General features: G+C 38.1%; 1 protein-coding gene across 4 annotated transcripts in view; it reads left to right on the forward strand.

The window, feature by feature from the left end:
- Nucleotides 1-27,929, forward strand: part of PRDM10 (PR/SET domain 10) — a 92,757-nt gene that overhangs the window by 28,899 nt on the left and 35,929 nt on the right. For 2 of the 4 annotated variants that reach the window (XM_073239479.1, XM_073239482.1), the window contains exons 2-8: nucleotides 4,618-4,801; nucleotides 7,162-7,326; nucleotides 9,038-9,097; nucleotides 19,293-19,518; nucleotides 21,172-21,413; nucleotides 22,864-23,067; nucleotides 27,431-27,503. In XM_073239479.1, the coding sequence (XP_073095580.1) occupies nucleotides 4,733-4,801; nucleotides 7,162-7,326; nucleotides 9,038-9,097; nucleotides 19,293-19,518; nucleotides 21,172-21,413; nucleotides 22,864-23,067; nucleotides 27,431-27,503 (1,039 nt within the window). In that variant the 5' untranslated portion in view covers nucleotides 4,618-4,732. Of the gene's footprint in view, nucleotides 1-1,456; nucleotides 1,518-4,617; nucleotides 4,802-7,161; nucleotides 7,327-9,037; nucleotides 9,098-19,292; nucleotides 19,519-21,171; nucleotides 21,414-22,863; nucleotides 23,068-27,430; nucleotides 27,504-27,929 lie in introns of all 4 variants that reach the window. The other 2 variants (XM_073239481.1, XM_073239480.1) reach the window with 2 other exon arrangements.

The raw sequence follows: 27,929 nt of genomic DNA on the forward strand, positions 1-27,929 counted from the left end.
TGTCAGCACTGCCCACTGGACAGCACCAAAGTAGCTCTGGGAATTCTTCCTACCCGTCTCCTGTATGTCAAGGTCAATAGGGCTTTAGGAATTGTGCAGTGAAAACCAAATAATAATAAAAAAGGAAAACAAACATGACAAGCTTTTCTCCCAAAAAAAGTTCATGCAGGGTATTTATGTGACAAATTGCTAGGTTTTGAAAAAATGTGAAATGTTTTGAAAATTCTGAAGCTTGTACAGCTCATCTGTAACATAGGAAAGATGGCATATTGAGCACTACTGTGTGCCAGATCTTGTGCCTAGAATTTTTACATATATCATGTAAGCCTCACAATAACTCTAGGAGGTAATTATTATCTCCCTTTTACATATGATATTGAGGCACAGAGAATTTAAGTGATTTGGCCAAGGTTATATAACTAGTGAGCAGGTGAGCCACTCTGGAAGCCAGGGGGTTCAGTTCAGATTTTGTGGATTTTCTGCTATACCCCGCTGCCTCCTAGCTAAGCTTGAGGCTAAGATAGACTTTAGGAATCATTTTGTACTCTCATTTTACAGATGGAGATGCTGATGATAGGTGATAAAAAGTGACTTGCAGAGAAGTGGAGTCACTCCTAAAATTCAATTTTCTTGAGCAATCTATTAAACAGTAAATTCAGGATGTCACACTCATGTTTTAAATAGTTGTGTAGCTACCGATGCTCGAAAGGTCTTAGAACTGTATCTTAAAAAACAAGAACAACTAACTGGGCATCTGTATTACTGTTCTGGATTCCAGCCAGATACTTTTTAAATTGGAGTTTTTGCCATCTTGGGCTTCTTTATTTGCTAACAGTATTTGAAAATGATTGGCAACTGCCTCTGTGGGCAGTATTTCACACATCTTTATTGCTAAATTTTCCTGGCGGAGTTTCCTATGTGAAGGGTGAATTGTTGAATTATTTTGCTCCATATCTGCTAAGTAGTTATTTCCTCCCGCCCACCCCCATTTTATCCTTGTTTTATGTAGTTTACTGGCATTTTATGTCATGTAATGTCTACTTCCTTCTTTTGATAAAATTAAAAAAAATATATTTCAGTCTGGAATAAATGTCTTGTCCCTTCCTGTTTCTGCTTACTTGTTTCTGTTCGTCCTGCCAGCTTCATCATCTCAGAGAAGTCCTCCCTAAATGCCCTGTTGGGATTAGATGTCCTCTTCTCTTTTCCCACTGTACACCAGTAGTTTTAAACCACAGATTACCAAGTACCTGCCATGTGCCGGATCTAGAGTTACTCTCATGAACAGAGACGTTCTTCTATGTGAAGGTACTTTGAGTTGAGATGTGGAGGCAGACAATTAGGAAAATGCAATGTGATTGAAAACCTTTTTTTTAAAGCTAATATGTGAGGGCTTATTATGTAACAGGCATTGTGCTAAGCACTTCACATGTACTGTTTTGTGTCATTCTCTCAATAGCCTTATGATCTCCATTTTACAGAGAAGGAGGAGGAATTTGGAGAACCTCTATTTTGCCAAGGTCAGTTAAGTTTCAGAATTACTACCCAAATCCAGGTCCAGAGCCCAAGCCCTTAACCACTGTGCCTTTTGTACCAAGTGCTACCTGTTCACTGATCAGAGCAGTTGCCTGTGTCCCCAGTGCCTCACACTAGGCACAGGGAGATGGTGCCAGTGTTGGAGTTCAGAAACTCATAATGACCTAAGAGTCATATAGCCACTAACTGAATCACCATCTTCCCTCACAGACTTCAAAAGAATTCAAGAAAAAAGCACATATAAAAGAATGTATGACCAAAGTTATTCATTACAGCATTGCTTGTAATAGCAAAAGCTTGAAAAATAGCAAAGTTTGTTGATAACCATAAGACTTATTAACATGAGATTAAATACATTATGATATATTCACACAATGAAAAGCTGCAGCTGTGAGAAAGAATGAGGAAGTGATATATGGATATGGAACAATGTAAAAGGTATGGTATCATGTGTAATAGACAAGATTTAGAAGATATGCTACTTTGTATAGAGCCAATTGTCTGCTATTTGTGGTTGGAGAGGCAGAGAGTATTTGTATTTTTGCTTGTATATGCATAACATATGTGGAAGAGTAGACAAGAAATTGGTAATATAGGTTGCTTCTGAAGTGTGGCTCAGGGATTCCAGGTAGGGAGATTGTCTCCTATATACCTTTTTATGCCTTTTGAGTTTTGAGCCAACTGAATTTACTACTTGTAAATAAAAAAAAGATGTAAATAAAAGAAAAGAAATAATATGCACCTATCTAGAAATGCAAACAAATACCAAAGGGCACTCTGGGCCCTGTATGGTTCCAGAGTCCCTGGAATGGGCCTGCCTTGATCCTTACCACATCCCAGTACCCAGCAGAGTATGCTCTTAAGTATTTGCACAGTGAACAAAGTTGAAAAAAGAAGCCTCAAATTCTTACACAGGAAGGACACAACATCTCTTTTGTGGTATTCCTGCTAAAAATACATATCCTGAATCTAACCATGAAGAAATATAAGACAAACTTAAATTGAGGAACATTTTGGGAAGTAAATGGCCTGTGCATTTAAAAAAAATGTCAAGGTCATGGAAGAGTGAGAAAGACTAGGGAGATGGTCCCAGATCTGGGCTGAGGAGGTGGTGGGGGCGACGGGACATGACAACTGAGTGCCCTGTGTGCGAAACCAGAGTGCATCCGGGGCCAGAAAATGAGGTGTTTAGACAATTGGTTAAATTGGAATACAGTCTGATAATTAGATAATAATACTGTTTCAATGTCAACTTCCTGATTTTGATAGTAGTATTGTGGTTATGTGAGAAAACGTCCCATTTTTATGAAATAGACCCTTGAGAATTTAGTACTAAAGGGGCATTGTTTCTGTAACTTGCTTTCAAATAGCTCAGGTGAAAAAAGAAAGAGAAAGAGAAAGGGAGAAAGAATAATAGTCAACATGGGACAATGTCAACATTTGGGGAATCATAGTGAAGACAGGGTAATTCTTTGTGCATATTTCAGCTTTTCTGTCTGAAATTATTTTAAAATAGAAAAAAACCAAAAATGATTCTATATGGAACATATTGTGATTTTGTAATACTGAGCCTCTTATGTCTTTTGGTACAGTTTTATGGTTTTCTGCATATAGATCTTTATATTTTTTGGTGACATTTACTCCTGGGTTTCTTAATATATTTGTTCCTTTTTAAAAAACATCACAGCTTTGTTTTTTGAGGTATGTCACATACTATTCAATTCACCCTGAATATCGTTTTATACATGCTGAAATAGTACTGTTGTGTAAGGATGGTATTTTTTTTTAAATCAACTTTATTTGGGTATAATTTACACATGATGAAATATTTTAATTGAATAGCTTGATGACTTTGGGCAGATGTATTCCCCGTGTTACAGCCACTCCAGTTTGGATACATGATAGAGACCATCTCCATTCCTCCAGAAAGTTCCCCCATGACCCTTTGTTTATACATTCACCTATTGGTGTACATGGGAGTTGTTTCCAGCACCCTTTGATGGAGAGAAGAAGAGCAGGGTGTATGCCAGGTGAGTGTGTGGGTGGCACGATGGTTTCAGGTGGGTGAGTTTGGTAGCATTGAGGGTGAAGCAGGCATAGCTCCCCCAGGCTCAGAAGAGGCTCCCCCGCAGATTGGATAAGGCAGCTCCCATGTCCAGAGTAAGGCCCTGACACTGGATGTTCCAGTATCTTTTCTTTCTTTCTTCTTTGGGTCTTAATTCTAGTTCAGATGTTGGAGTTCTCTAAGAGTATGCCTCTCAGCTTATTTCCATTAATAAAGGAGAAAAATTTGGCTGGGTCTTGGTCAGTCGTCTTTCTTACCTTTAGTTTAATGGGGTTCTGAGCAGTTTTACCTTTGCTGTCTGTATATGCTGCTTCAGTGGGACGGTGGGAGGAGGCATTATCAGGCATGTCTGCCCAGGTGCCTTATTAAATGACAGATCTCACGTCACCATTTTATCATCATCAAAAGGGAAGATAGATTTCCTTAAAATGCCAATTTTGGAAAAGACTAAGGTTTCAAGATGTAGATTTTGTGCACTTTAATGTTTAGTAAGGCTTTCTGATTTGTTCACAAATCACTGTTTGATCAAATAGGAAACAAGCTTAAATTTGTCTTCACCAAATTGAGGCCCAGAAAATTCAGCCCCCTCTGCCTGCCATTTTTTCCTCTTTTTGTGACTTTTATTATTCTGCTGTTCATTTGGAGTAGGTGGTGTTGGAAGTCAGTGTCTAAGCAAGTGTGCAGGAGAGAGCTGCACTGGACTGAGTAGCAGTTAGGATTGCATGAGAATCCATCATGTACCTGCGTTTGACATCTGGGAACTTCATCCCTCACTGGGAGAAGGAAGACAACTACTTCTAGTAGTTGCAATGAGGGTTACACTTAGCTTAAGGAGTGCCTACAACATTTCAAGCATGCAATGCATTATATCATTATTACAAGTAATTTCTCCTTTTTTATCTTTTTGCCCAGGTGTGTTATCATTTACAAAGCTTTTTGTCTTTCCATGGTTGAAACTGTAATTTATTAAAATGTATCCATCCATTTAAAGTCTCAGTTCTTTTCCTCTCTTTCCTCAGGCCCATGGCAGAGAGGTCCCTTTTCCTTTCATGAGCACACTCGTGATAAACAGATGACTCTCCACCCTGTGCTGCTCTAGGTGCCCAGGACGTGGAGCTGTCCAGGAGGGAAAGGATGGACTCCAAAGACGACAGCTCACACGTGTGGCCTACATCTGCAGAGCATGAAGAGAGTGCTACACAGGTGAACAGTGGTCTTTCTGGCTTGGTATGAATGGCGGTTTTCTAGTTGGGTACAGTTTGGTGGACACTAAAGACACAGCGGCCTCCGAATGGTAATGAGTAGCTGAGAAGGAGCAGGACTTGTATGTAGGAACAGGGTGTTTCAGCACTTTGAACGCTCTACCAAGCTAGTGTGGTTTGCTGTGATTCAGAAGAGCCAGCTCCCCCCCATAGGCTTATCTGCTGTTTCTCCAACTTACTTCATAATCTGTTTCAATACTCTGTTTTATTTTATTAGTTATTGGTGCTGAACGCCTCGAATTGTAGTGTGTTTCTTTTATGTTATCCAGTATAGGGTTTTGATTCTTCATCTGTAATGAAGTGCAAGGTATGTCTGTACAGTGAATGGCTTTTTCTTGTCTTTCAAATTCAGAATGTAAACCTCTAATTGAAAGTTGTTCCACTGAGTCAGCAGCTCTGGAGGTTAGTCACTTACTCAAATGCTGCTGCAATTGATGATTCTTGTCTTTTGTTTTGCAACCATAACGAGCTACACTGATTCTGCAGTAGTTCCTTTGACTCTTCTTAACAAAGGCAAATCTCTATATTTTTGGTTTGGATTTGAACTGTGAGAAGAATCAGCAGTCACATGGAGCCACATTTTATTTGTGATCAAAGTGTGAAATTCAATTTTTAAGCATTCTAGTAAATACACAATGTTAATTTAGTTTTTCATGAAATTGTATAGCCATAGTATTATTATCAAAATCATGGAATTAACATTGAAACATTTAAATGTGCACATTGTATTTAATTTAAGCAATAAAATAAATGTTACAGTAAATAAAATCCATCACATGGTATGATTTAAAAAACTTGAGTCTGAATACTTAGAAAAAAATTTCCAGAGATGCTTCTTGCAGAATAATGGAGAACGCTGTTTTGTTTCTCACGGAGACAGTTTTGAAGGCTACTTTCATGTAGCTATATATATATTTTTACATATTTAATTTATAAACAAAAATGTAGTCCATTAAAAAAAGGTCCCCATTTGTAGGTAACAGACAGTAGACAGCAGAGCTCAGCACCCCTCCTGCACCCCCCCTTTCCAACTCTCCCTTCTCCCAGCCAGGAATTCTGGTTTAGCAGTACACTTAGGGATGAAGACCAAGTTATAAAGCTTGGATAACTCTTCTTCTGAGGAAACTTTTTTTCCCTTTTTGAAGCATTGAAACTAGTCTAAGGTTTTGATCTTCAAGAACACATCAAAGTCACAAAATTTCTGTAGCACTTAAAACTGCACAAATATGTTATAAGCCTAATGCTTTCAATATAAAAATTATCCTTATAGACAAGTCAAATTTGTATAGAAGCTGGATAAATCACTGAATGTAGAATCAGAAGTTGGTTTAATTTCTGTGGTGCTTGATTGTATTTGCTCATCAGATTTCTTTCTGGGGTTTAGACTAGTTTATGTCATCTTTGGGATCTACCATTCTTCACTGGAGAAAACGGAAGTAAAAACAGTTAGTTACAAAGCCAAGGTGGTACAGGAGTAAGGATTCCAACCTAAGAGTGTCTAACTTCGGTATCAGCACATAAATTATTTCTCTCCCAAATGTGTACGTTAGCCATCTGCTTCCTTACCTTCAGTATGAGGCATCAGGCAGTGTGCCAGGCTCCAGCCTTCAGGAATTCAAACCTCCAAAACTGACTCCTGAGAAAGCATTTTACAAAATTCAATTCCTGCTTTAGTTCTTAGAGAGAGAAAATTATTTACCCTGGTGACAACTGAAATAGGCATCCAAACCCCTTACAAGTACTGTATCTTTACCTAATTGACAAGGAAGAATTCTGGTACATTCATTGATTTAGCTAACATTTACTCCAGTACAGCCTTAGAGTATGAAAGAACTTGTAGGAAAGAAATGTGTCTGCTGAAAGGTACTATTGATTATAAAGTAGGATTTTTATGATGTGTTGAGAGCAATTGGCTTATAAGTCTTGACATCTTTTTTCACATTACAAAATAATTAGTATTTTGGTAATGTTGTCAATCAGGAATCTTTAGTCATGTTTCCAAGATCAGTTAACCAGTCCCTCATTTCTCCCTAAAAGAAATACCTGCATTGGACATTCGAGGCAAAGGGGAATTTATATTTGTTTCCTAATATTAAGCAGTACACCAGTGACAAAGTCCGTGGAGCCTATCTCTGGGTCACTAGCTCAGCTAGGGTGAAGCTGTGTCAATTCCCATTCTCCTTTCATTGCTGATGCTTTACAAGTGCAAGTGTGTGCTGTGCAGAGTCAGTCATGTGTCTCTGTGAGACTGGTTTTCTTCTGCAAGGGTAGTTGCTATATACTTGCTGCTTTTTACCCCAGGTGCACTTTGTTCCTGACGCTGGGACTGTGGCTCAGATTGTCTACACTGATGACCAGGTTCGCCCGCCCCAGCAGGTGGTGTACACGGCAGATGGTGCCTCTTACACTTCCGTCGATGGTCCGGAGCACACACTGGTTTACATCCATCCTGTGGAAGCTGCGCAGGCATGTGAAGGATTACTGTTTACAGTTTGTTTATTAATCAGTTAATTCAGCAGTGACTGCCAGTCACTGTGATGGGTGCTAGCACTGCAGGAAATACTCAGAAAAGATTTATGCTCTCAGGAGGTTTTAACCAACTTGGCAGAAGAAGATACGGTGTATTTATTTAAATTAAATGTAATGGGAGTTAGAACACTAGCCTTTTTTTTAGTTCTTGTCCCTAGTGACCACAGACTAGATTATTAACTTGTTATTTTTCCTAAATATCAAGAACCAGCCCAGAAATGGCATTTAGTTCTGTATAGCTTAATCAAAGATAGATCAGTAAAAAACACACAGATTATTTCAGTTAAATGTGTAAGTAAAAGGTCTTCCTAGCTTATTAACTGCTATTTATTAGTAATTTACTGATTTGTAGGGCTGTAATAAGAGCAAAAGTACAATTAGAGCTACTTTTATTTTTTGCCAGTGACTCGGAGTGTTAGTTTCCAAATGCATGACACAAATATTCCCAGTATCTGTTAGTTTCCATGTTAGCACTTCACAGTTGTACAAAACACTGTGAAACATACTAAAAAATAAGTTCCATACTTTTATAATGGGATCCTGGTAATAAAAATTTGCCCTTATGCAACATTTAACCAAGAGGCTCAAATCTCTCCCAAGAAGAAATTAGGTCCACCTAATTAATAACACCTTTCAAAAGTATACAAAGATGAAATCGTCAAATAGTCAGATGATAATTTTAGCATGCCTCTGCTTTGTTTTAGATCCCTACCTATATTAAATAAGATCAGACAGTTTATATAAAGAATGTCCTGTCCCCAACTTTATTATTATGTTACTAAATGAATTTTGGTCATTTTTTTAAACATCAAATCTAAGAAATCTTCCAACTGGCTGAAATTCTCTTGTACATTCCTCTGGAATCAAAACTTAACCATAGTTCTTACTCCCATAGGTTTACTAAATAAAGTCTTGGGCAAATTAAAGTCTTTTAAAAGCTTTAGAGAAAAGAATGTTTTCCTGGATTGGAGATTTTCTGTGGTGCCCTGGTAAAATAATTTTGAATATTTTTCTTCTCTAGTTATCTTTGCTGTTCCATGACCCAAATTATTATGTGTTTATAATGAGAAGTTTTTTCATTATGACTTTACTGGTTTTATTCAAAAGAGAATCTATGGAACATTAAATAGAATTTATTTTTCTTTTCCTTTTCTTCTGAAAATGAATGTGCATTTATATTTGAGTTGTATTCCTGTATTATAGTTGTATTTCTATAATAGTCTTTTGAACGTCTGTATGTCTCCATCCATTTTCATCTAACTGCAAGCCTACTGCTGTGATACGTAATATTATGTGTGGACGTGTCCACCCTTGTTCATGACATGTCTTTTACATTTTCATGACATGCCTTTTAAATTGGTTGTGATACTCAACTTCAAGAGAGGCTTTGCTTAAGAGTAGAATCATCAAATATGTTAGCCATTTGAGAGAGTTAGCTTTTACAGTCTCTTTGGAGCCATCTGAATGAAAGGCTTTCACTACATGTAGGATTACTCTTTTTATCTCCTATATTAATGAAGGATTATTACTAGCTGTATGGGAGTTAAATCGCAAGAATTGGTGCTTAGCAGTAGGATAATTCTTCCTGTGTATGCAAGCTGTTTAAAGATTCATGGTTAAGTTGTTTTTTGTTTTTTCTTTTGCCTAGACTCTGTTTACAGACCCAGGCCAGGTAGCTTATGTCCAACAGGATGCTACAGCCCAGCAGGTAAAGAGATGCCTTTTTGCCTTTTGTTGTTTGGGGAATAATACTGTGAATGCTACCATTCCTTGGGATGCCCCCTCACTGCTCTGTACTGTGCCTGCTCTGGATGTCAGTTTCTTACATATTAAGAATGTTCTCCACTTCCTTTAATGAAAACAGAGCAAAACATAACATTAACACATTCCAATGAATGCATATTGGAATAGGCTGGTAATAAAAAAACAAGTGTATCAACATTATATTGGTTCAAGTTACAAAGAATAGCCTTGAGTTTTATAACTGTCTTTTTGTGGAAATTTGGAAACATTTTGTACTTGTTCTATTTTTAAATATTGGGGAGAAAAATTCCTGCTTAAATTGTATATATATTTGGTGGTATCCTTCCTTATTCTTGCTTCTGAAGAATTAAGATTTCTTCCTGGTTTTCTTTTAAAACATTTCTTTCCTTTTATCCATGTTTCTAAATATCCTATTTGACTTTGAGGGACTTCTTCCTTATTTTCTTCCATGTTGTGAAAGTGACAAGGTGCAGAAGCTAGATATTGTCAGTCTTACTCTAAAGGCACTATGGATCCAAATAGTTTTGTTTTCCTGTTGGCTAATATGACTGTTGTTTAGCTGCACCACTGAGAGTCATGACTGGTTTTCAAGTAAATTCTCATTAGTAAGCACTTTCTGCTTTTTAAAATTTTTTAGTAGACAAATCAGAGGCTCTCATTTTTAAAATCTGAGAAATGAATAACAGTTGTGTAATATTATTTGTGAAATCTGGAGAGAATTCTTAGAAGTCTTTGTCATATAAGTTATCCTTAAATTTATTCCTGATTGGTAGTGATCTACAGTTTTGTGGTGTGTGTGAACTTGAATGAGAATTTATCTTAATCTGTATAGGCTGCTGTGATAGAGTGCCATCACTGGGTAGCTTATAAACAACAGAAATGTATTTCTTAGAATTCTGAAGGCTCAGAAATTCAAGATCAAGGCCCAGGCAGATGTGTTGTCTGGTGAGGGCTCCTTCCTGGTTCACAGCTGGCTATCTTCTTGCTCTGCCCTCACATGGCAGAAGGGGTGAGGGAGTTCTCTGGGGTCTCTTTTGTAAGGGTGCTACCCATTCATGAGGGCTCCACCCTCATGACCCTGTCATCTCTCAGAGGCCACACCTCCTAATACCATCACACTGGGGGTTAGGTTTAGACTTTTCATTTTGGGGAGATACAGTGTATAGCAGAGTTATTTTAATAATTTAATAATTTTGTTATTAAATAAATTATAATTTATTTGATAATTTTGTAGTAATTAGGCATTTCTTGACAAGACAAATCATGCCCATTTCTGTGAATACTTACTGATTCCATCAAGCAATTTGTTTTTACAACTTGGCAGGAAAAAATAAAATGAAATGCCTGTGACTTTCACAGGTGATTAATTCATACACACATTTTTGGACTAATGATCTTTTTCGTTAAAATTTGAAGCAAAAATACACCTTACTATGCTGATGGCCAGTGACTGTAATGGGGTGTGTGGAGGGGACTTGATAATAGGGGGAATGTAGTAACCACAATGTTGCTCATGTGGAACCTGAGCATAAGATTGTATATCAATGATACCTTAATAATAATAAAAAAAGTTGAAGCAAAAAAAATAATAATAGTTGAAACAATATGAAAAAAAAAAGTACATTAAAAATCCCCAAACAAATTCTGCCCAGAAACATCCTCATTAACTTAGCAACTGGTAACTATACATGCAAAGATAGACATACAAAGGTAAACAAGCAGGGGGAAAATGGCATTGTGCCCTAAATGCTATTTAATCTAAATATTTTTAGCTTAAATTTACTTGACTTTAACAGAAGAAAAAGGCATTGAGTGAAGCTGGAAGAGGTTGGAGCCACTGTTCTCCTAGCTGGCCTTGAGCTTCAGGCCGGCTCTGTCCTTGGTTTGTCAGCACACTGACACCTCCTCCTACTTTCCTCTCCACTGGTTTGTGTTAGTTGCATTATTATTGGAACTAACATATTTATGTTCTGTTCAGTAACCACAGTTACTTAAATTTTGCTCATTCTCTACTGACATTTGATTTGTAGAAGTCCGAAGTCTGATTTTGCCTATTTTCCTCATTGCTTTTCCATGTTAATACCTATTTAATTCTTTTGTAATCCTTCAAGTTTTTCTTCGAAGTCTAATGATGTGCATGCAGGTTAAGACTTTTTTAGTGATGTCTATAGGTTACTTTTTTTAATGGTGTGTAGGTCAAGTCTTTTGATGTATAGGTTAAGACTTTATTTTGGAAAAATTTTCACCTTTAGGGCCATAGAAAGTCTTTTCAGTTTTACTTGATATGCTCACTTTTTCACATTAGTTGTGAGTATATTGACTCTTTGCATTCCACATCTAACACATTCTCTGTAATCATTTTTGTGTCTGTTCTTTCCATGTTGTTTGTGCAATTTCTTTAAAGTCTACCATGTTTCCTTATTTTTTTTTTTTTACTTTTTAGTTAAATTGTAACATACCTACAGAAAAGTGTAAAACATTGTGAGCATAGAGTACAGTGTGCATCACAAACTGAACATTCCTCATAACCAACACTCAGGTTAAACGGTAGAACACTACCAGCTCCTGAAAGCCATCCTTATGCTCCCTCCTCACCAATTCTTCCCTTCCGAAAGGGGAGCCCTCTCCTGCCTCGGACACCAGAGATTAGTTTTTCATGGTTTTCTATTTTCTGTAAGTGGAATTTACTTAGTATGATTTCCTTTTTATCTGGCTTTTTTGTTCAGCATTATGCTTGGGAGAGTCATTCATGTTGTGGGGTGAAGCTGGGGGTTTTCCCTTCTAGTTTTTATTGATATATACTATTCAGTTTTACAGATATGCCACTGAGTACCACGAGTGAGCCTTCTTCCGTTTTCTTCTTCAAGAGTTCCTTGGCCCTTTGCTTTTCTATTTTAGAATCAACCTGCAAGTTTCATTGGAATTTCATTGTATCTAGGGGATAGTTGGTGAACAGTTGTCATCTTTATAATATTGAGTCTTCCAATTTGTGAATATGCTATATCCCTGAATCTAAAATGAAAGTTAAAAAATTATCTGCTGGATAGAGGTCTTACACATCTTTGAATAGATTTAGTCCTAGATATTCAGTGTGTTTTGATGGTATTATAAGCGGTGTAATTTAAAAATTATTCATTTTCTAACTTTTATTTGTGATTTTCTTGGTAAACAGCCATTTTGTCTGTGGATAGTGACAGTTTTCTTTTTTCCCAAACCTTCTTTTATTTTTATCTCTTATTGGTTCCCCCTTGTCTGCTGACTAGGATCTCACATATATTATTGAATAGAGGTGGTGCTGGTAGGTTTCCTCTTATCTGTCCTGCTTTCAGAGGAAACGCTCACTATTAAGAATGATGTTTAGTGCAGGATTTTTATAAAAAGAATATCCTCTTTCAGATTAAGGTAATTCCCTTTATTTCTAGTTTTTAATGAGTGTTTATTATTGATCTTGATTATTCATGGATGTCAGTTTTTATCAAATGTTTATAAAATGTTGAGATTCTTCTCTTTTCTGTTAATATGGTGAATTGTATTCATTGATATTTAAAAATTAAGCCAGGCTTGCATTCTGTAATAAACTCTATTCCTTTTCATATATGTCTGGATTTGGATTTGATGTGCTAATATTTTGTTTGGGGTTTTGCATATTTATTCAATAGTCCATTGTATTTTCAGCCAGAGTATTTGATTTTTTTTCTTTTAAAGTAGCTTTATGAATCATTATGTTGTACATGTGAAACTAATATAATATTGCATGTCAATTACATTGCAATTAAAAATTAAAAACAAAAAATTAGCTTTCATTTTAATGATGTATTTCTTTTTTATAGCATTCTAAAAATCTCTACCATCATTTTTATTGACTGTGTAATACTCTGTTAGAGAGATGTACTATTATTTATATTCTCCATCTGTTGTTTTATATGAAGGTTATTTCCTAATTTTTTTTGCTACTATAAAAACATTGTCATAAATATATTAGATTATTTCCTTAGAATAAATTACCCAAAGAGAAGTGATAGACACTAAAGGTATTCAGATTTAAAGTTACTTAAGAACAAAGGCTTTTTGTGAGCATAAAAAATGATACAAGTATAAAAATTAAAAAAGTTAAATAAAAACACAGAATCCTAAATCTGAATTAGAATATCAGTATGAACTCATGATGTATTTTCTCTTGAGAAACTTGTTTTCTAATTCTGACCCCTGAAAAGGTTTAGATGACAGGTATTACTCCGGTAGCAATGAGCCTTTGTGGCCTCTAAGTACAGTTTTCCAGTAGAAGGAATCAGGGCTACTTAAAGAAATGGCAGATCATAGTTCTAGGGCAAGAAATATACACGATGTATCTGAAACATCTTGTCTTATCAGAATGCAAAGAAGCTAGTAAAACTGTTCTGGGGTCTTGTGGAAAGAACTCATGGTCTAACTTGAAGGTGCCAAAATAGGACCATTTATAAAAGGAATATATAGGAATAAAAGGAAAATATCTACAATAGATTGAAATTAAATGTGTTTAAAATTCCCAAGCTCACACTGATATTAAAAAAAAATAACTTATGGGTCACTATTTGGGGATGCTAGGGGACCACGACCTTATTTGGAAAACTGGTAAGTGAAGGGAAGGAATCCAGCCTGTCTCCCTGATTGTACTGAGGTAAACAATTACATGATGAGGGAAATTTATTTATAGAAGCATCCCAACTAATAAATAGAAAGGGGATGATTAGCTTAAAATATCACCATTTTTCATTTCCTAATGAAATATGGATCTAGGCAATGATCATTAACAGTAGTCTGAAACTGTCAGGAGAAAGCTGATAAGGCATTTTGTAATGGATGGATCAATTTATGGACATGGTTAATATCACTAAAAAGAGAGAACCATTCATTATAGGCTTCTGGTATTATGTTCCCCTATTGAAATTTCCTCCTAAAATTTGAACATGAATCTGACCCAGTCTCTAGATTCCACTTCCGGCTTATAGGAAGCATGGTACACAAAGTGGATCAAGTTAAAAGACACACAGGAATACAGTCAGCAAAGTCCAGACTGGACAATTCTATAGGACAAATGGATGGTTTCTTCTGCATATAACTGCACAGAAAGAGGAGAGGAATGGGAATTTACAGATTAACGGACACTTTAGAGGCATATCTGTAAGATGCAATATGTGGACCTTGTTTGAATCTTGATTTGAAGAAACCCACTGTAAAAAAATTATGAATTGGGGAAATCCTAACACTAACTGGGTATTTGATAATATTAAGGAATGGTTAATTTTTTAGGTATGATAATATATAAAATGTAAAAGTCCTTTTCTTTTAGGGATATCTACTGAACTGTTTACAGATGAAAGTGTATAATGTCAGAGTTTTGTTTTGAAATAACCTAGTGAGGGGAAAATGGGTGAGAATTGCTGAAATGAAGTTAACCATAAGTTGATAATATTGAAACTGAGTGGTAGGTTTGTGAGGTTTATTTTACTATTCTCTCTGTTTAATATATGTTTGAAATTTATCATTGTAAGTAGGAAAGTTATTTTGATAAGACTTTCTAAACTGCTTTCAGATCCTGAAAGATTTTATATTCCCACCAACAATATAGGAGAATGCCCATTTCCATACACCCTTGCCACGTTGGGTAAATTTGCATTTAAAAAATGTTGCCAGTCTGGTAAGCACAGTGGTATTTTGTTGTTTCAATAGTATTAATTTGAAGTTTTGTTGCCATTTGCTCCTTAAAGGGCCCTTCATCTTCTCCAGTCTCCAGAAACAGTCTGCTTGTTTCTGTTTTATATAAAGCAAAGTCATATTCATACAGCTCTATGAACCCTGACATTACAGGATAACTGTTGGCCAAACAATTTTATTGCAGCTTCTTTCAATCAGCATGGTTTTTATTTCGAGCTGTGACACCTCAGAGAGTGTCAGTTTATTCTGTGACCTGGATAAATTCTAGATAGAAAGTGGGAATGAGGGTTTGACACAGATGATAGATGCTTTTATTTTCTATTGTTTTTAGTGGTGTGCAAAACCCATTTGAAGCTTTTTTCATATAGGCATTCCCTTATTCTTAAGAAGGGCACTGGTTCTCTCCAGACCTAGAAGCACTGTCTCCTCTTTGTTTCTGAAAGTGAGCATGTGTGGCTCCCCACACACTGAGAAGGAAATACGCTGCACTGATAATTGGTCTCAGTAGGAATCCAGAAGCATTCTGTTGTGTTTACTGCTGTCCAGTGCAGTCTCATATTTCACTTCTCAGATAAATTGTATCCTGAGATGCATTATGTAGTTTCAGAAATAATTACGGAGGGTGATATTAAGTAGGAAAGAGAAAATGCACCATAAGTGTAACGAATTCTTTTTTCCTCTTATCATGCTTTATTGTGCATGACAAGATGCACAGGATTAAGATATTTTTGTTTCCTGTTCTTTTCCTCTGAGTAAAACTGGTACAGGTTGCTCAGTATTTACTGCCTGGCTGTTGCCTGGGGAGCAGGTGTGGTTACCTTGTTGCCCTGGTATTCAAGGTGTGTGCGATGTTTACCTTCTCCTTGAATAGACCTAACTCTGTAGGGGCCATTGTGATGTAGTGGAAAGAGCAGGGCAGAGTCAGAATTTGAATTTCATCTCCACCCCTTGGTGCTGTGTGGTCACTTGGCTGGTCTTAAAGGGTTACTGGACCTCAAAGGAATTAAAATATATGCCCAACTCTAAGTAAATGTCAGTTGAATTTGAATTATTAATTAACTAAGTGTGAAATGCATGCCTACTGTGTGGTAAAGTCTTTGCTATCTAGAAATAAACAGTTCTTACCTAGAAATGATTATCATTAACCCTTTTCAATAGTGGTTTGCTTGATCCTGGTATTCCTTCAACCTTTCCTTTAGCAGCAGTCATTTGAGATAATGCTGAAGTGTTTAAGCCTTTTCTTTGCCACAGGAGAGTCCCAGAACTGAGAAGAGGGAAGCTGGTACTATTTTAATGTCAGCTTCCTCAGCAGTGGCGAGAAGCCAGTAGTAAGCCTGCCTAACCACAGTCTTCCTAGCAGCATCTGTTGGGGGAAAAATACATCGCAGCTTCACTGGAATAACTCGGAATTGCTTAATTCATTCTCTTAGGTTGGCTCTGCAAAAAGGAAAAAAGAATTTATGAGGAGTAGAGGTAGATAAATGCTTTGGTTTGCTCAGTGTGTGATAACATTCATGCCTAACTGGCATAAAATTTAATGGCTTGGTATGAAGGGCAATATGGGTAACACGTGGGAACCAAATAGCTTCGTTGCAGGATCAGGTCTGGATGCAGAGGGAGGTGGCAAACACCCTTTCATTGCTCTTTTCCTTGTTCAGTCCTCACTTCAATGGACATTTTATTCCATATTTATTGAAGCTGAAGCAGAAGCCACTTCTAGAATTTTGTCCTCCCATATAAAGCTCCTAAAAGGCTCTGAACTGCAGACATGGAATGTCATATAAAAGTCTGGGCTCCTGGTTAAATGAAATCATGTTAAAATACAAGTGTGCTATTTGAGGGCAACTGATTTTATCTGCTTTCTGGAGTCTGAGTGTTTCAAATGTTGGGCAACAATCTTAAGATGCCACAGCAGGTCAGATTCACTCAATGCTGTTTTTTTATACAGTTTAAGAAGTTCCTAGACCCAGATGCACAACTGAAAAAGGATTTTTTTTCCCCTGTGAATAACAGCAGAGTTCTTTAGATGCTTAAAGGGATTGATGTCATTTCCCAAAAGGCCAAATATATTTCCACAAATTAATCTTCGTAGAATATGTGCTACATGCTCAGCAGTTTCTTAGGGTTGTAGAGGAAGTACATGATGTCATCTCAGTCTTCCAAGAGTTTATGATAATAATATATTATTATTAATATAAAGCACTTACTAAATGCCTCATTTAGTAGTAGATACGTGCCTGCTGGCCTCATATGCACATTATCCATTTAATCCTCACTATAACCTATGAGGTATGTATTACTATGTCCATTTTACAGATAAAGAAACTGAGGTTCAGAGAAGTCTGTTAACTTGCTAAGTAGTGGGAACAGGATTTTAACCCAAAGCTGTGTGACTCTAAAATGGACTCACATGAAAATGCATACTTGAAAATAGATGGTGTTTGGCAATGGAGACAAAGTTATGAAGGATAGCTAATGTGTGAGATGTCAGAATCAAGATTCTAAAGGCAATATACATATAAGATTCTAAAAGACCTTGGCCAACTGAAAGAACAGAAAAAGTAATAAAATGGAATTTGCTGGAGATAGATGCAAAATCCCCCATAAGTTAAAATCAGGTATTTAAATCTTGAGGAGGAGAAAATTGGTTTTATAGCATTCTGTCAGAGGAGAAAAGGACTCAGGGATTTTAGTTGTGAGTTCAAAATGGGTCAGCTCTAGAACGATGGCTGTCATAAATGCTAATGCAATCTGAAGCTGTAGTCCTAAGAAATGTGGGAATCCACTGAGAAATAAATGAAGACAACAGGATGATCAAAGATCTGGAAGTTTGGCCATGTGAAAAATGATTGAATGGCTCTGGGGCTTTTGGTCTTGATTATCTGAAGAACTGTGTCATGTGGCAGAAGGGTTAGACTTATTCTATCTCAGAAAGACACAGGTCCCAAACCGAGGCTTAGAAGATATGCAAAGGGAGATTTTGATTCCACAGAAACAACTGCTGAACTATTCCGAAATAATTTAGGTTGTCTTGTGAGGTGATGAAGTGTTGGAGCAGAGGCTTGAGTGACGCTGTAGAGCAGGTTCTATGACAGCAGTGTGACAAGGCATCAGTAGAGGAGTCAGGGCAGAGCAGTCATAGATGGTTCACAGAGAAATGAACATGATAGGGTTTAAAAGACTGCTGAGGGAGAGCATTCTAGGTGAGGAAAACAACATGTGGGAAAAGGCAAAAGGGGAGAAGGTATTTAAAAAACTTGTTTTATTTTTGAATAGAAAGGGGGCATGGCTTGAGTATTAGTCATTGTGATAATTGGGCAGGAGAAATCAGATTGTATAAAAGTCATCTGGGGTGGTAGATAGCCACATGACACTTATTTAGGTGAGAGAACCTTTTCAGGTACCATTTATTTTCTGCCAGTGTATTTGGTAAGGTAGTGTTAACCCAATACATGACCCAAACTGCATATTATGTGCCAAAGACTAACTTCAACATGATGAAACAAATAGGCACCTCATTCTTAAAAACCTTAACCTCTCTGAAATCTGTGAAAGCAGAGCTGTTAACTGTTGAATTTTACCAAGTGGTGTTGCACTTTATTTTTAGTTTTGGAAGTGAAGTGATTTTATGGGTATTATGCCAAGTGAAGTTAAGTCAGTCACAGAAAGACAAATACCATATGATTTCACTTATATGTGGAACCAAAAAACAAACCAATCAACCAAACAAACAAAACAGAAGTAGACTCATAAACGCAGAGAACACACAGTAGTTGCTTTAGGGGAGAAGGATAGGGAAATGGGTGAAATAGGTAAAGGGGATAAAGAGGCATAAACAACCAGTTATATAATAAATTAATCACAGGGGTGAAAGTACAGCATAGGAGATACAGAAAAAAAAAAGTGGAGCCGTTGAAGATAGGTCAGATCATTACCTGCACCATGTGGCCACCCTTAAAAGGTAGGAGGGACCCCCCAAACAAAGCTGAGTTCAGATGCTGAGACTGGTAATAGCACACACACCCTGGGAGGGTATGGAAAGGTTTGTTACTCAGGTATTTGGATCCTCTCGGGGGACAGGGCAAGCCTCTCAGGCAGATTTGAAATGTCCTGAGAGAGCAAGGAAAGGAGATTGGTCTGGGTTTTCTTGAGGTTAAGGTGTGGGGTCAGCATGGGATTCCTGGGCGTGTGGCAGGGCTTTGACATTCCTGCCAGCACCAAAGGAGGGAACACCTGGATTTCATATCAGCTTGCCCAGGTGTGGGGCAGAAACAGCAAAACAAAGGCGGACTCCTCATAACAGCCTCGAGATGGAACTAATTTCTGCAGGGCCTTGAAGGGAGCTAGTGTGGAGAGTGTCTTCCAGCCAGACCTTGTATTTTGTGCTCATGTGCACCAGCTGACTAACTGAACGTGCACTAACTTCATGGTTGAACTTTGTCCAGGCCTCGTTGCCAGTGCATAACCAGGTGTTACCTTCCATTGAGAGCGTGGATGGCTCAGACCCCTTGGCCACCCTGCAGAACCCTATGGATAGACTGGATGCCAAAGAGGAAGAGGATGAGGATGAGGATGAGGAGACTGAAGAAGAGGAGGAGGACGAGGGCGAAGACACGGACCTGGAGGACTGGGAGCCAGACCCACCACGGCCCTTCGACCCACACGACTTGTGTAAGTCGGGCTGTTCCCCATGAGTGTGAGCGCAGGATGCAGTGAGCTTCTGCTGAGATTGCCGGGTGGTTGCTGTGCTGCACCCTGTGGGTGCCACCCCCCTCCAGCCACATGACTGCCTGTGAGGGAGGCGCGGACACTGTCCTGCTTGTTCCCATTTCAGCAGAGTGACCTAAAGCTCAGAAGAGCAGCCGCCCAGTGTCACGTAGGGCATCGAGCCCAAGTATCTCTGATATACCAGCGCTTGAGCTCCCAAACCACTGGGGTAACCGTGTCCCGGCCTGGGCTACTTAGCCATCTCAACCTGAGCAAGTTTGCTTTGCCGCTGTACCTCTCTCATAATCACCCCTTAGAAATGCCTCGTATTCCAGGCACTAGTGCATTGCATTTTCTAAGTGGTTTAGTGCTCTCCACAGCCTTTTGAGGCAGATGGCTTTCTCAAGGTCATACTCCGTTGTTGCAGGACGCAGAATTCAAACCCAGGTGGGCTGGCTACAGCGTGCACCCCATTAACCATACCACTTACTGCCTTCGGGAGGATGGGGTTTCCTGCTTCTTGCTTCTGAATCATTGCTTCTTTCCATCAATTTCCATGCTTATATGGCAAAGTTCTTATCTCACTTATTTGAGTTACCCAGAATATTCGGAGCTTTGTGGTCTCCCCATATTTCTCCTGGGACCCTCTGTGTAGGGGTGACCTGCCTGGTGCCAGTGTCCATCTCCACAGCCAATAGAGAACTTCCTCACTTTGTTTTTCCTTCAATTCATGTTTTCAAGGCAACTCCTTAATCAAATACATGTAAAGTAGCTCTCTATTACTGGAGAAGTATAGATATTGAAAATACTTATTTTCCTAATTGAAAATTCCTATATACATAGCCAAAGTTGGGTAGCACATAATTGGTTAAATTTGTTAGGGTTCATGAATATGATCGTTTGTGGTCCAGTCACTTTTCTGCTTTGTGGCTGTGCACACCTAATTCTAGGTAGCTTACAGATGGGTGCTGCTGGGAAAGGAGTATGTGTGCATGCACAGTGCAAACTGATCACTCCTAGAATGAACAGAAGATACACATCCTATCAACCCTGGGCTAATTGTGTCAGTTAAGCGACTGAAGGATGAAACGGTAATTTCACTCAGTTAAGCGTTATCTTCACTCAGTATGCACTGAAATCTCAAACTACAGCACTTTTTCTGTTTGAGTTAGACATGCCCAGACAATGAGTTGGCTATAATTCCCTTGAAGAAACTAATTAAACAGTGTTGTCAGGTTAATTTTTCTAAACAGCTTTATTGAGATACAGTTTACAGACTATAAAACTCACGTATTTTGTCTCATCAGTTTTTGCAAGATTTAGCTAATAAGCTCTTCTTTTTTCTTTTCAAACATGTTATAATTGATTTGTAAATTTAGTGTCCACTCTCCGAACTGATATCCAGTGGAGAAATAAGTCACAGCCTGCATATTATTTTTGGCAGGCACAAGCTAATGCTGCCTGATTTTGGAGGAAAAGTACAGGATTGTATTGGTTGTGGGAATTAACTGGATTTTGGCTTGAAAACTTAAATTTGGTGATTTTTCAGGTTAGAACTTTGTACTTGAGAATATGTCCCATTGAGGGATTTGACTTGAAGATTTTCTTTCTTTGCAGGGTGTGAAGAGTGTAACAATGCCCATTCCTCAGTGTGCCCAAAGCATGGCCCCTTGCATCCGATCCCCAACCGGCCTGTACTCACCAGAGCGCGAGCAAGCCTGCCCCTGGTCCTCTACATCGACAGGTTCCTCGGAGGAGTGTTCTCCAAAAGGCGTATTCCCAAGCGCACCCAGTTTGGCCCTGTGGAGGGGCCCCTCGTCAGGGGGTCCGAGCTGAAGGACTGTTATATCCATCTAAAGGTAATTTATGCTCTGTCGTAGCCCACTCTTGTTCTTAATGATTTGAGAGAGCCATGCATCTTCCTACTTGATTCTCTCAGTTCAATTTCATAGCAGTTGTTTGCTAGTAGTTTTCTTTCTATGCTTAATTTGTTTTGAGCAGAAACTTTTTCTATCTCACCAATAAAATGGAGATTGCCATTTCAGTCCTCTCAGGCATTCTGTGAGTAATTCTGAGTGGTGTAGTTCTTTGTGGGTGTATCAGTCTGCTAGGGCTGTTAGGACAAAATAACCACAGACTGGGGAGCTTCCACAACAGACATTTATTTTCTCTCAGTTCTGGAGGCTGGAAGGTCTTGATCAAGGTTTTGGCAGCGTTGGTTTCCTGAGGCCCTTCTCCTTGGTGAGCAGATGGCTGTCTTCTTGCTGCCTTTGCATGAGGTTGTCCTTTGTAAGGGTGCTGCTGGTATCGCTCTGTGTGTCCTAATCACCTCTTCTTATGAGGGCACCAGTCAGATTGGATTAGGATCCACTCTAATGACTTAATCACCTCCTTTAACTTAATCACCTCTTTAGAAGCCCTGTTCTTAATACAGTTACATTCTGAATTACTGGGGGTTAGGCTCTACCTAGTATATGAATTTTATTAGGGATAAATTTCAGCCCATAATAGGGGCTTTGAAAGCTTATTCCCCCCCACCCCCAAACTAACTTTGACTGTAATACAAAGAGAATTATATAGACTTAGGTAATCTGCTAAGTGCCAAAGATGTTTTCAGGAAAACCACATTCAATTTTTCAAACAGGTCTGTCCTGTTGAATCTTTTAAGTTCACCGTATTTGAAAGTATCTTTATTCTGATCTCTATTCTTTACATTTGATGCTTCTGCTTCTGTCCAGTCCCTCTGCTGTCTGATTCATGGAGAGCCACTCTGGAGAACCAAGAAAGGGCAGTGGGAAGGGAGAATATTTGGGGTGTTTTTTGGGAAATCAGTTTCTGCCATGGGGAAGTTTTCTTTGGTGGATGCTGAAGACCTCCAAGAAAAAATATGACTTTGTAAAGGGAAATACCTATCAGCAGGCCATACATTATAAATGAATGCAGTTGAATCTCAAAAGGAAGCATGTTGTAATGAACTGGAGAGTATTTTGCTTGCATTTTCTGGCTTATGTGTAGCTTTTTTTGATGTGTTAATTAATGATGAAACATCGACAGAAGCTATACATACAATCAAGTTTTTAACTTTTAGATTTTGCCAGGCCATTCTCCTACAGGGGAGTCTTCAGAAAGTGTCCTTTTCCTTTTACATTTGGCAAGACAAAATTTCTGTGTCTTTGTAGATACAAGGGGAAGAATCAGGAATATGGTTAATTTAAGGCACAGTATTTTGTATATTATTACATTAACGTATACCCTGTTAAAGGTTTGGTCTATTTTTGGTATGGCTTTTTACTTTCTTTGTGGTTGCAGGTTTCTCTTGATAAAGGGGACAGAAAAGACAGGGACTTACATGAAGACCTCTGGTTTGAGTTGTCTGATGAGACCCTTTGTAACTGGATGATGTTTGTACGTCCAGCGCAGAATCACCTGGAACAGAACCTGGTGGCTTACCAATATGGCCACCATGTGTATTACACAACAATAAAGAACGTAGAACCCAAGCAGGAACTTAAGGTATAGCACTGGGCCAGTGGCGCCTTTGCTAGGAATGGTGATTGTTTAATGTTTTTCTTATTTTCTTCCCTCCAAAGTGGGATTCTTACAGAAATGGTTCTTTTCTTATAACTTACTTTTTAAGTAACTGCTATGTACTATATATATCTATAATATCCTGTAAATGAAACAGAATGAAAAATATGTGACTTTTGGGTTTATGACTTTAAAGTCTATGTAAAGGCAATAGGCCCAGCAATGATGGGGTACAACGTGGACATTAGGGTCACTGACTCCCCCATGTAGTCAAAAATCTGTATGTAATTTTTGGCTCCGCCAAAATGTAACTACTAATAGCCCACTGTTGACCAGAGCCTTACAGATAACATGAACAGTTGATTAACACATCTTTGTATATCATACATTGTATTCTTGCAATAAAATAAGCTAGAGAAAAGAAAATGTTTTTTCAAGTTGTTGAAAATCTCCTAAAACTTTTTTAGTATATTTATTAAAAAATTCCACATGTAAGTGGACCTGCACAAACCTGTGTTGTTCAAGGATCAAGTGTAGTTGTTTTGGGGAGCAGACTGGTATTTGTGATGGAATGATTAAAGGTGGGGTCAGTTAACATCGTTTGTACACTCTGATGAAGAATTAGTTGAGAAACAGGAAATCTTGTAAAATGGAATTCATATGTACAGGTAAGATTTCTTTTCTTTATCCAGATACTTGATTTTACCCAAATATTTCTGTGCACCGAGTTCTGATTTCAGGAATATATTTTTGAGGAATAATTCTCTGTAGGAGTATGTCTAAATAGTAACTCTTAACATAATGAAAATCCTGCTATGATTTTAAAGGAAAATTCCTTTTCTAAGAAAAAGTCTATGTTAGGAACATGGCTAGAAGAGGGGGCTCAAAGTACTCTACAGCTTCCTAATGTAAATGTAAAATAGCTGAGAATTATTGTATCAGTACATGAACAACTGAATTGCACAATGCCTCAATGTGGTAAAGTGAGAAATTGATACCTCTTTAGAGGGGACACAAAGACTTTGGTCAAAAGCCATATAAATCCTGTTTTTGAAACTATCAACTAGATAATTATAAACCCCAAAGAAAATATGTAAAAGGAGATTCATATCTTACCCCATCTATGCCAGTAAATTCTTGATACTGAAGAGAATATTTCTTAACTGTGGAGGGGAGATTATTTTTCCTTCTAAAGCAATAGCTTAAACTATAGAGGTAAAGACAGAAACCATTAAATAAGAATATAATAGTTCAGTACAGTGAACAATAAAAACAACAGAAGGAAGCAACAGAATGGGGAAATATTTGTAATACACATTAAAAGGCTTAAGTATAAAAACAGACAAACTTGTCCACCTCAAGTCTCACTACAACCAGATGGACAAATAAATACCAAGAATAGAGTTTTTTTGGAAGAGAAATCAAACAGAAAAGAAATGTTTAAAAAAGTTTTCAATGTTGATAATTAAAAAATCCTTAGAATAACTATGAGTTACTATTTTTGTTAATTTAAATTAGCAAAAATAAATGGATATAGTATATTGAATATGAAGGTTTTAAAAATAGAGACATTTGTTACAGAATCACAGTATTTTATAGAATATTTCTGGCAGTATGTAGCAAAAATGTTCTTGGCTGAGTAAACCCAATCCTTGAAAATTATTCTGAGAAAGTAATTATAAACAAAGATAGAGCCAGATGCATTAGCATTTTGTAATGCCATGTTTTACATTTATGCAAATGTTTAAGATGTACCATTATTTTACACACAATCAAGAAAAAACATGCCATTTAAGCTATATTACAGTGCTCATTTATAACAATTAAAATAGTGATACTTATCACAAGAGCTATTTTTTACTTATTTAGACAATTTTGAAATCACATCACACTTATGCATGCCTAAAGGGGCACATACAGGCAAAACAAGTTGGTTAAGGTATAAATTGATTTGTGTGTAGTTTGACTTTTTAACAAACTGAATCCTGTTTTACCTTGCCATGGATGTTTGTACTTTTGTATATCTGTCATCTTCTGTGCCATCAAAGTGTTGATGACGATGCAGTGTTTTTAAAATACGTGGCTTTTCTAAGCCACTGTTGGCCTTTCTGCAAGTTTTGACACTGTGCTTTCCCAGTGACTGAACCCATATGTGTCTTTTTCCTCAATTGAAATACATGTCCGTGGAAGTTAAGTGCTTTTCCAGCAAGTCAGTAGGAAGTTCCTGGCAATTTGGTGTTTGATGCCTTAACAAGAGGTCCTGCATGATGATCACACCAGTCTTGCATTGCTTTGAAATTTCTTTTATTTATTAGGAAGGAGATGGCAATTTTTTTTCTTTTTTTGGCCTTCATTTGAGTTGCTTGGCAAGAGTGAACAACTCATGGAGTTCACAACCCAGTGGGGCACATAACCGAATGGGGTGAGACCAATGCAAAGAGCTTGGCCAGGTTTGCGCAGGAGCAATGAGCAGGCAGTGACAGCTACCTCAGGGCAGTGAGTGTAGACTGTCATGAATTATAAAATGCCATGTGGCGACAAATTCTGACTTCTGAGATGTAGAAATATGAAAAGCATACATCTTGGAATTGATGGAACAGGGTAGAATTTACAACAGCAAAATGATAAACCACCTAAGAATCCAACCACAGGGTCATGGTCAAGTGAAATACAAGTGTAGAATACTATTCCACAGTTAAAAGTGATGTCTCTCAATATAAATATTTCTGTACAGTTAAAATGATGTCCCATAACAGCTATATATGATTAATTAATTTGGCGATTAATGTGCCAAACTCCTACTGTGTTTCAGACACCAGGAAAAGACAGACTGGTGCCCTGTGTTCGAGGAACTTGTGTTGTAGAGGGGAGGTGGGCAGAGAGCTGTACATAAGCAAGTGGTATCAAATAGTCCTAAGTGCTATGGCAGAAACCAATAGTGCAAAAAGATCAGATAACAGGAAGGAGACCAGTGTAGATATGCTGAGTAATGACGAACTTGCTGGAGAGACATAATTAGGCTGAGAACTGTGGGGTGAGCAGGGGCTGGCACTATAGGACTAGGGGAGGGGCTGGGGGTAGACCAGCTGTTCTTGGTGGTACAACAGCACAGGCCGAGGGTTGGGTGGGGAGGAGCTCAGCATGCTGAGGAACTGGAAGCAGGCCCTCTTGGCTGGAGGGAAGGTAAGGGAGAGCTGGGATGAGATCACAGAGCCCTTTGGAGACCACTGTCGAGCATTTCAGGCTTACTATGAAATGGGAAGATGTGGCTCGCTTTTAAGCATGTGAATGATGAATTCTGATCATGTTTTAAGATCAGTCTGGCTTCTGTGGGGAGAATAGTTTGGAGGGAGCAAGACTGGAAAAGAGGAGGCTCTTTAGACAACCAGGCGAGAGCTCCTCTTGGCATGCTTCTAGGTGGGAGGAGTAGAGCTGGAGAACATCTGAGCCATCTGCAGTTCTTCCTAAAGGAATACGAAGAAAACTGAGCAAAGATACCTTTTAGGTCTCACGTCTGAGCAGCTGGATGGAAGGTAGGGTATTTATTGAGATGGGAAAGATAGGCAGGAGTATGGGGTATGAGTAGGGAAGCATCTCGAATTCAGTTCTGGACACGTTAAGTTTGAGCTGTTTGTGAAACATCCCCCATATCAGGTGCACAGTAGAATGTCTGTAGAGGGAATAGAGAGGGAAGGGCTGGGTGGAGATGTTAATTTGGGAGTCATTAACATAGAGTTGGTTGCAAACAGATGTGATCACCCTAGGGAATAATGACAAGGCCCTGGACTTGGACTTAGCTTTGAGGAACACCAATAGTCAGAAGTTAGGGAGATGAAGAGGGGCCAGACCAGGAGACTGAGCAGAAGCAGCCAATGGGGTAGGAGGGAGGAAGAGACTCAGGAGAGTGTGGTAGCGTTTGAAAGAGTCATTGGTCATCCTACTCAGGGCCGTTTGGTGACATGTTGGGGTGGAAGCCACTATAATTACAGCTGGTAAAAACCTGTGTTTAAATACAGATTAAAAACATCAGAAGAGGCTGTGCTTTATGTCGTTGAAGAGACTATTAATATTATCTCTTGGGAAGTTGTTCTAGTAACAAAAACGATTTTTGAAAAAAGGAAAAAGAAAATACGCAGTTGTGTCTTGGCGAATGGACTTCCTGACTGACCATCTGCAGATGGTTGTTAGAGGGGTCTGCTTGCTGTGTGATTTGTTTTGTTGTCTGTCTGTTTTCCATGGGCTGTGGAAAAGCCTGAATTGTTTTGTGTAAGCAGGAGAAAGAACTTAAGCATGCAAAGACCATCTGGTGATGTCCTTCAGTTTCTCATGATGTGCTTGGTTCTCACAGGTGTGGTATGCTGCATCCTACGCTGAGTTTGTGAACCAGAAAATTCATGACATTTCTGAGGAAGAAAGGAAAGGTGATTGGACTTTTTTATATTATATGTATATGAATTCTAAGTTGTATATGTTGTATCTTTATGCACTAATTTTTCTATCTCAATATATTTAAGGTGATATTGCAGATGGTAGAGCTACACATCCCCAATTCTAGGATTGAATGATGATGATGTATTTACATTTCTTTCATGGGTGCTGGAAAATAGTATTTAATATAATGAAACCGTCAAATATTAAAATAGAACCAAGGTCAGAGGATGATCCCTATCTAGATTTAATCATCTCTGAGGACACAACAATTGCAAGCATTGACTTTGTTTTTAATACAAATGTTGCTGAAGTATAATCCACATACAGAAAAGTACACAAATCATGAGTGTACAGCTCAAGAAATTTTCACAAAGTCAATGTACCTATGTTACCTGGACTCAGATCAAGAAACAGAA

This window comes from Manis javanica, chromosome 6 (assembly GCF_040802235.1).
Source record: "Manis javanica isolate MJ-LG chromosome 6, MJ_LKY, whole genome shotgun sequence".
NCBI lineage: Eukaryota > Metazoa > Chordata > Mammalia > Pholidota > Manidae > Manis > Manis javanica.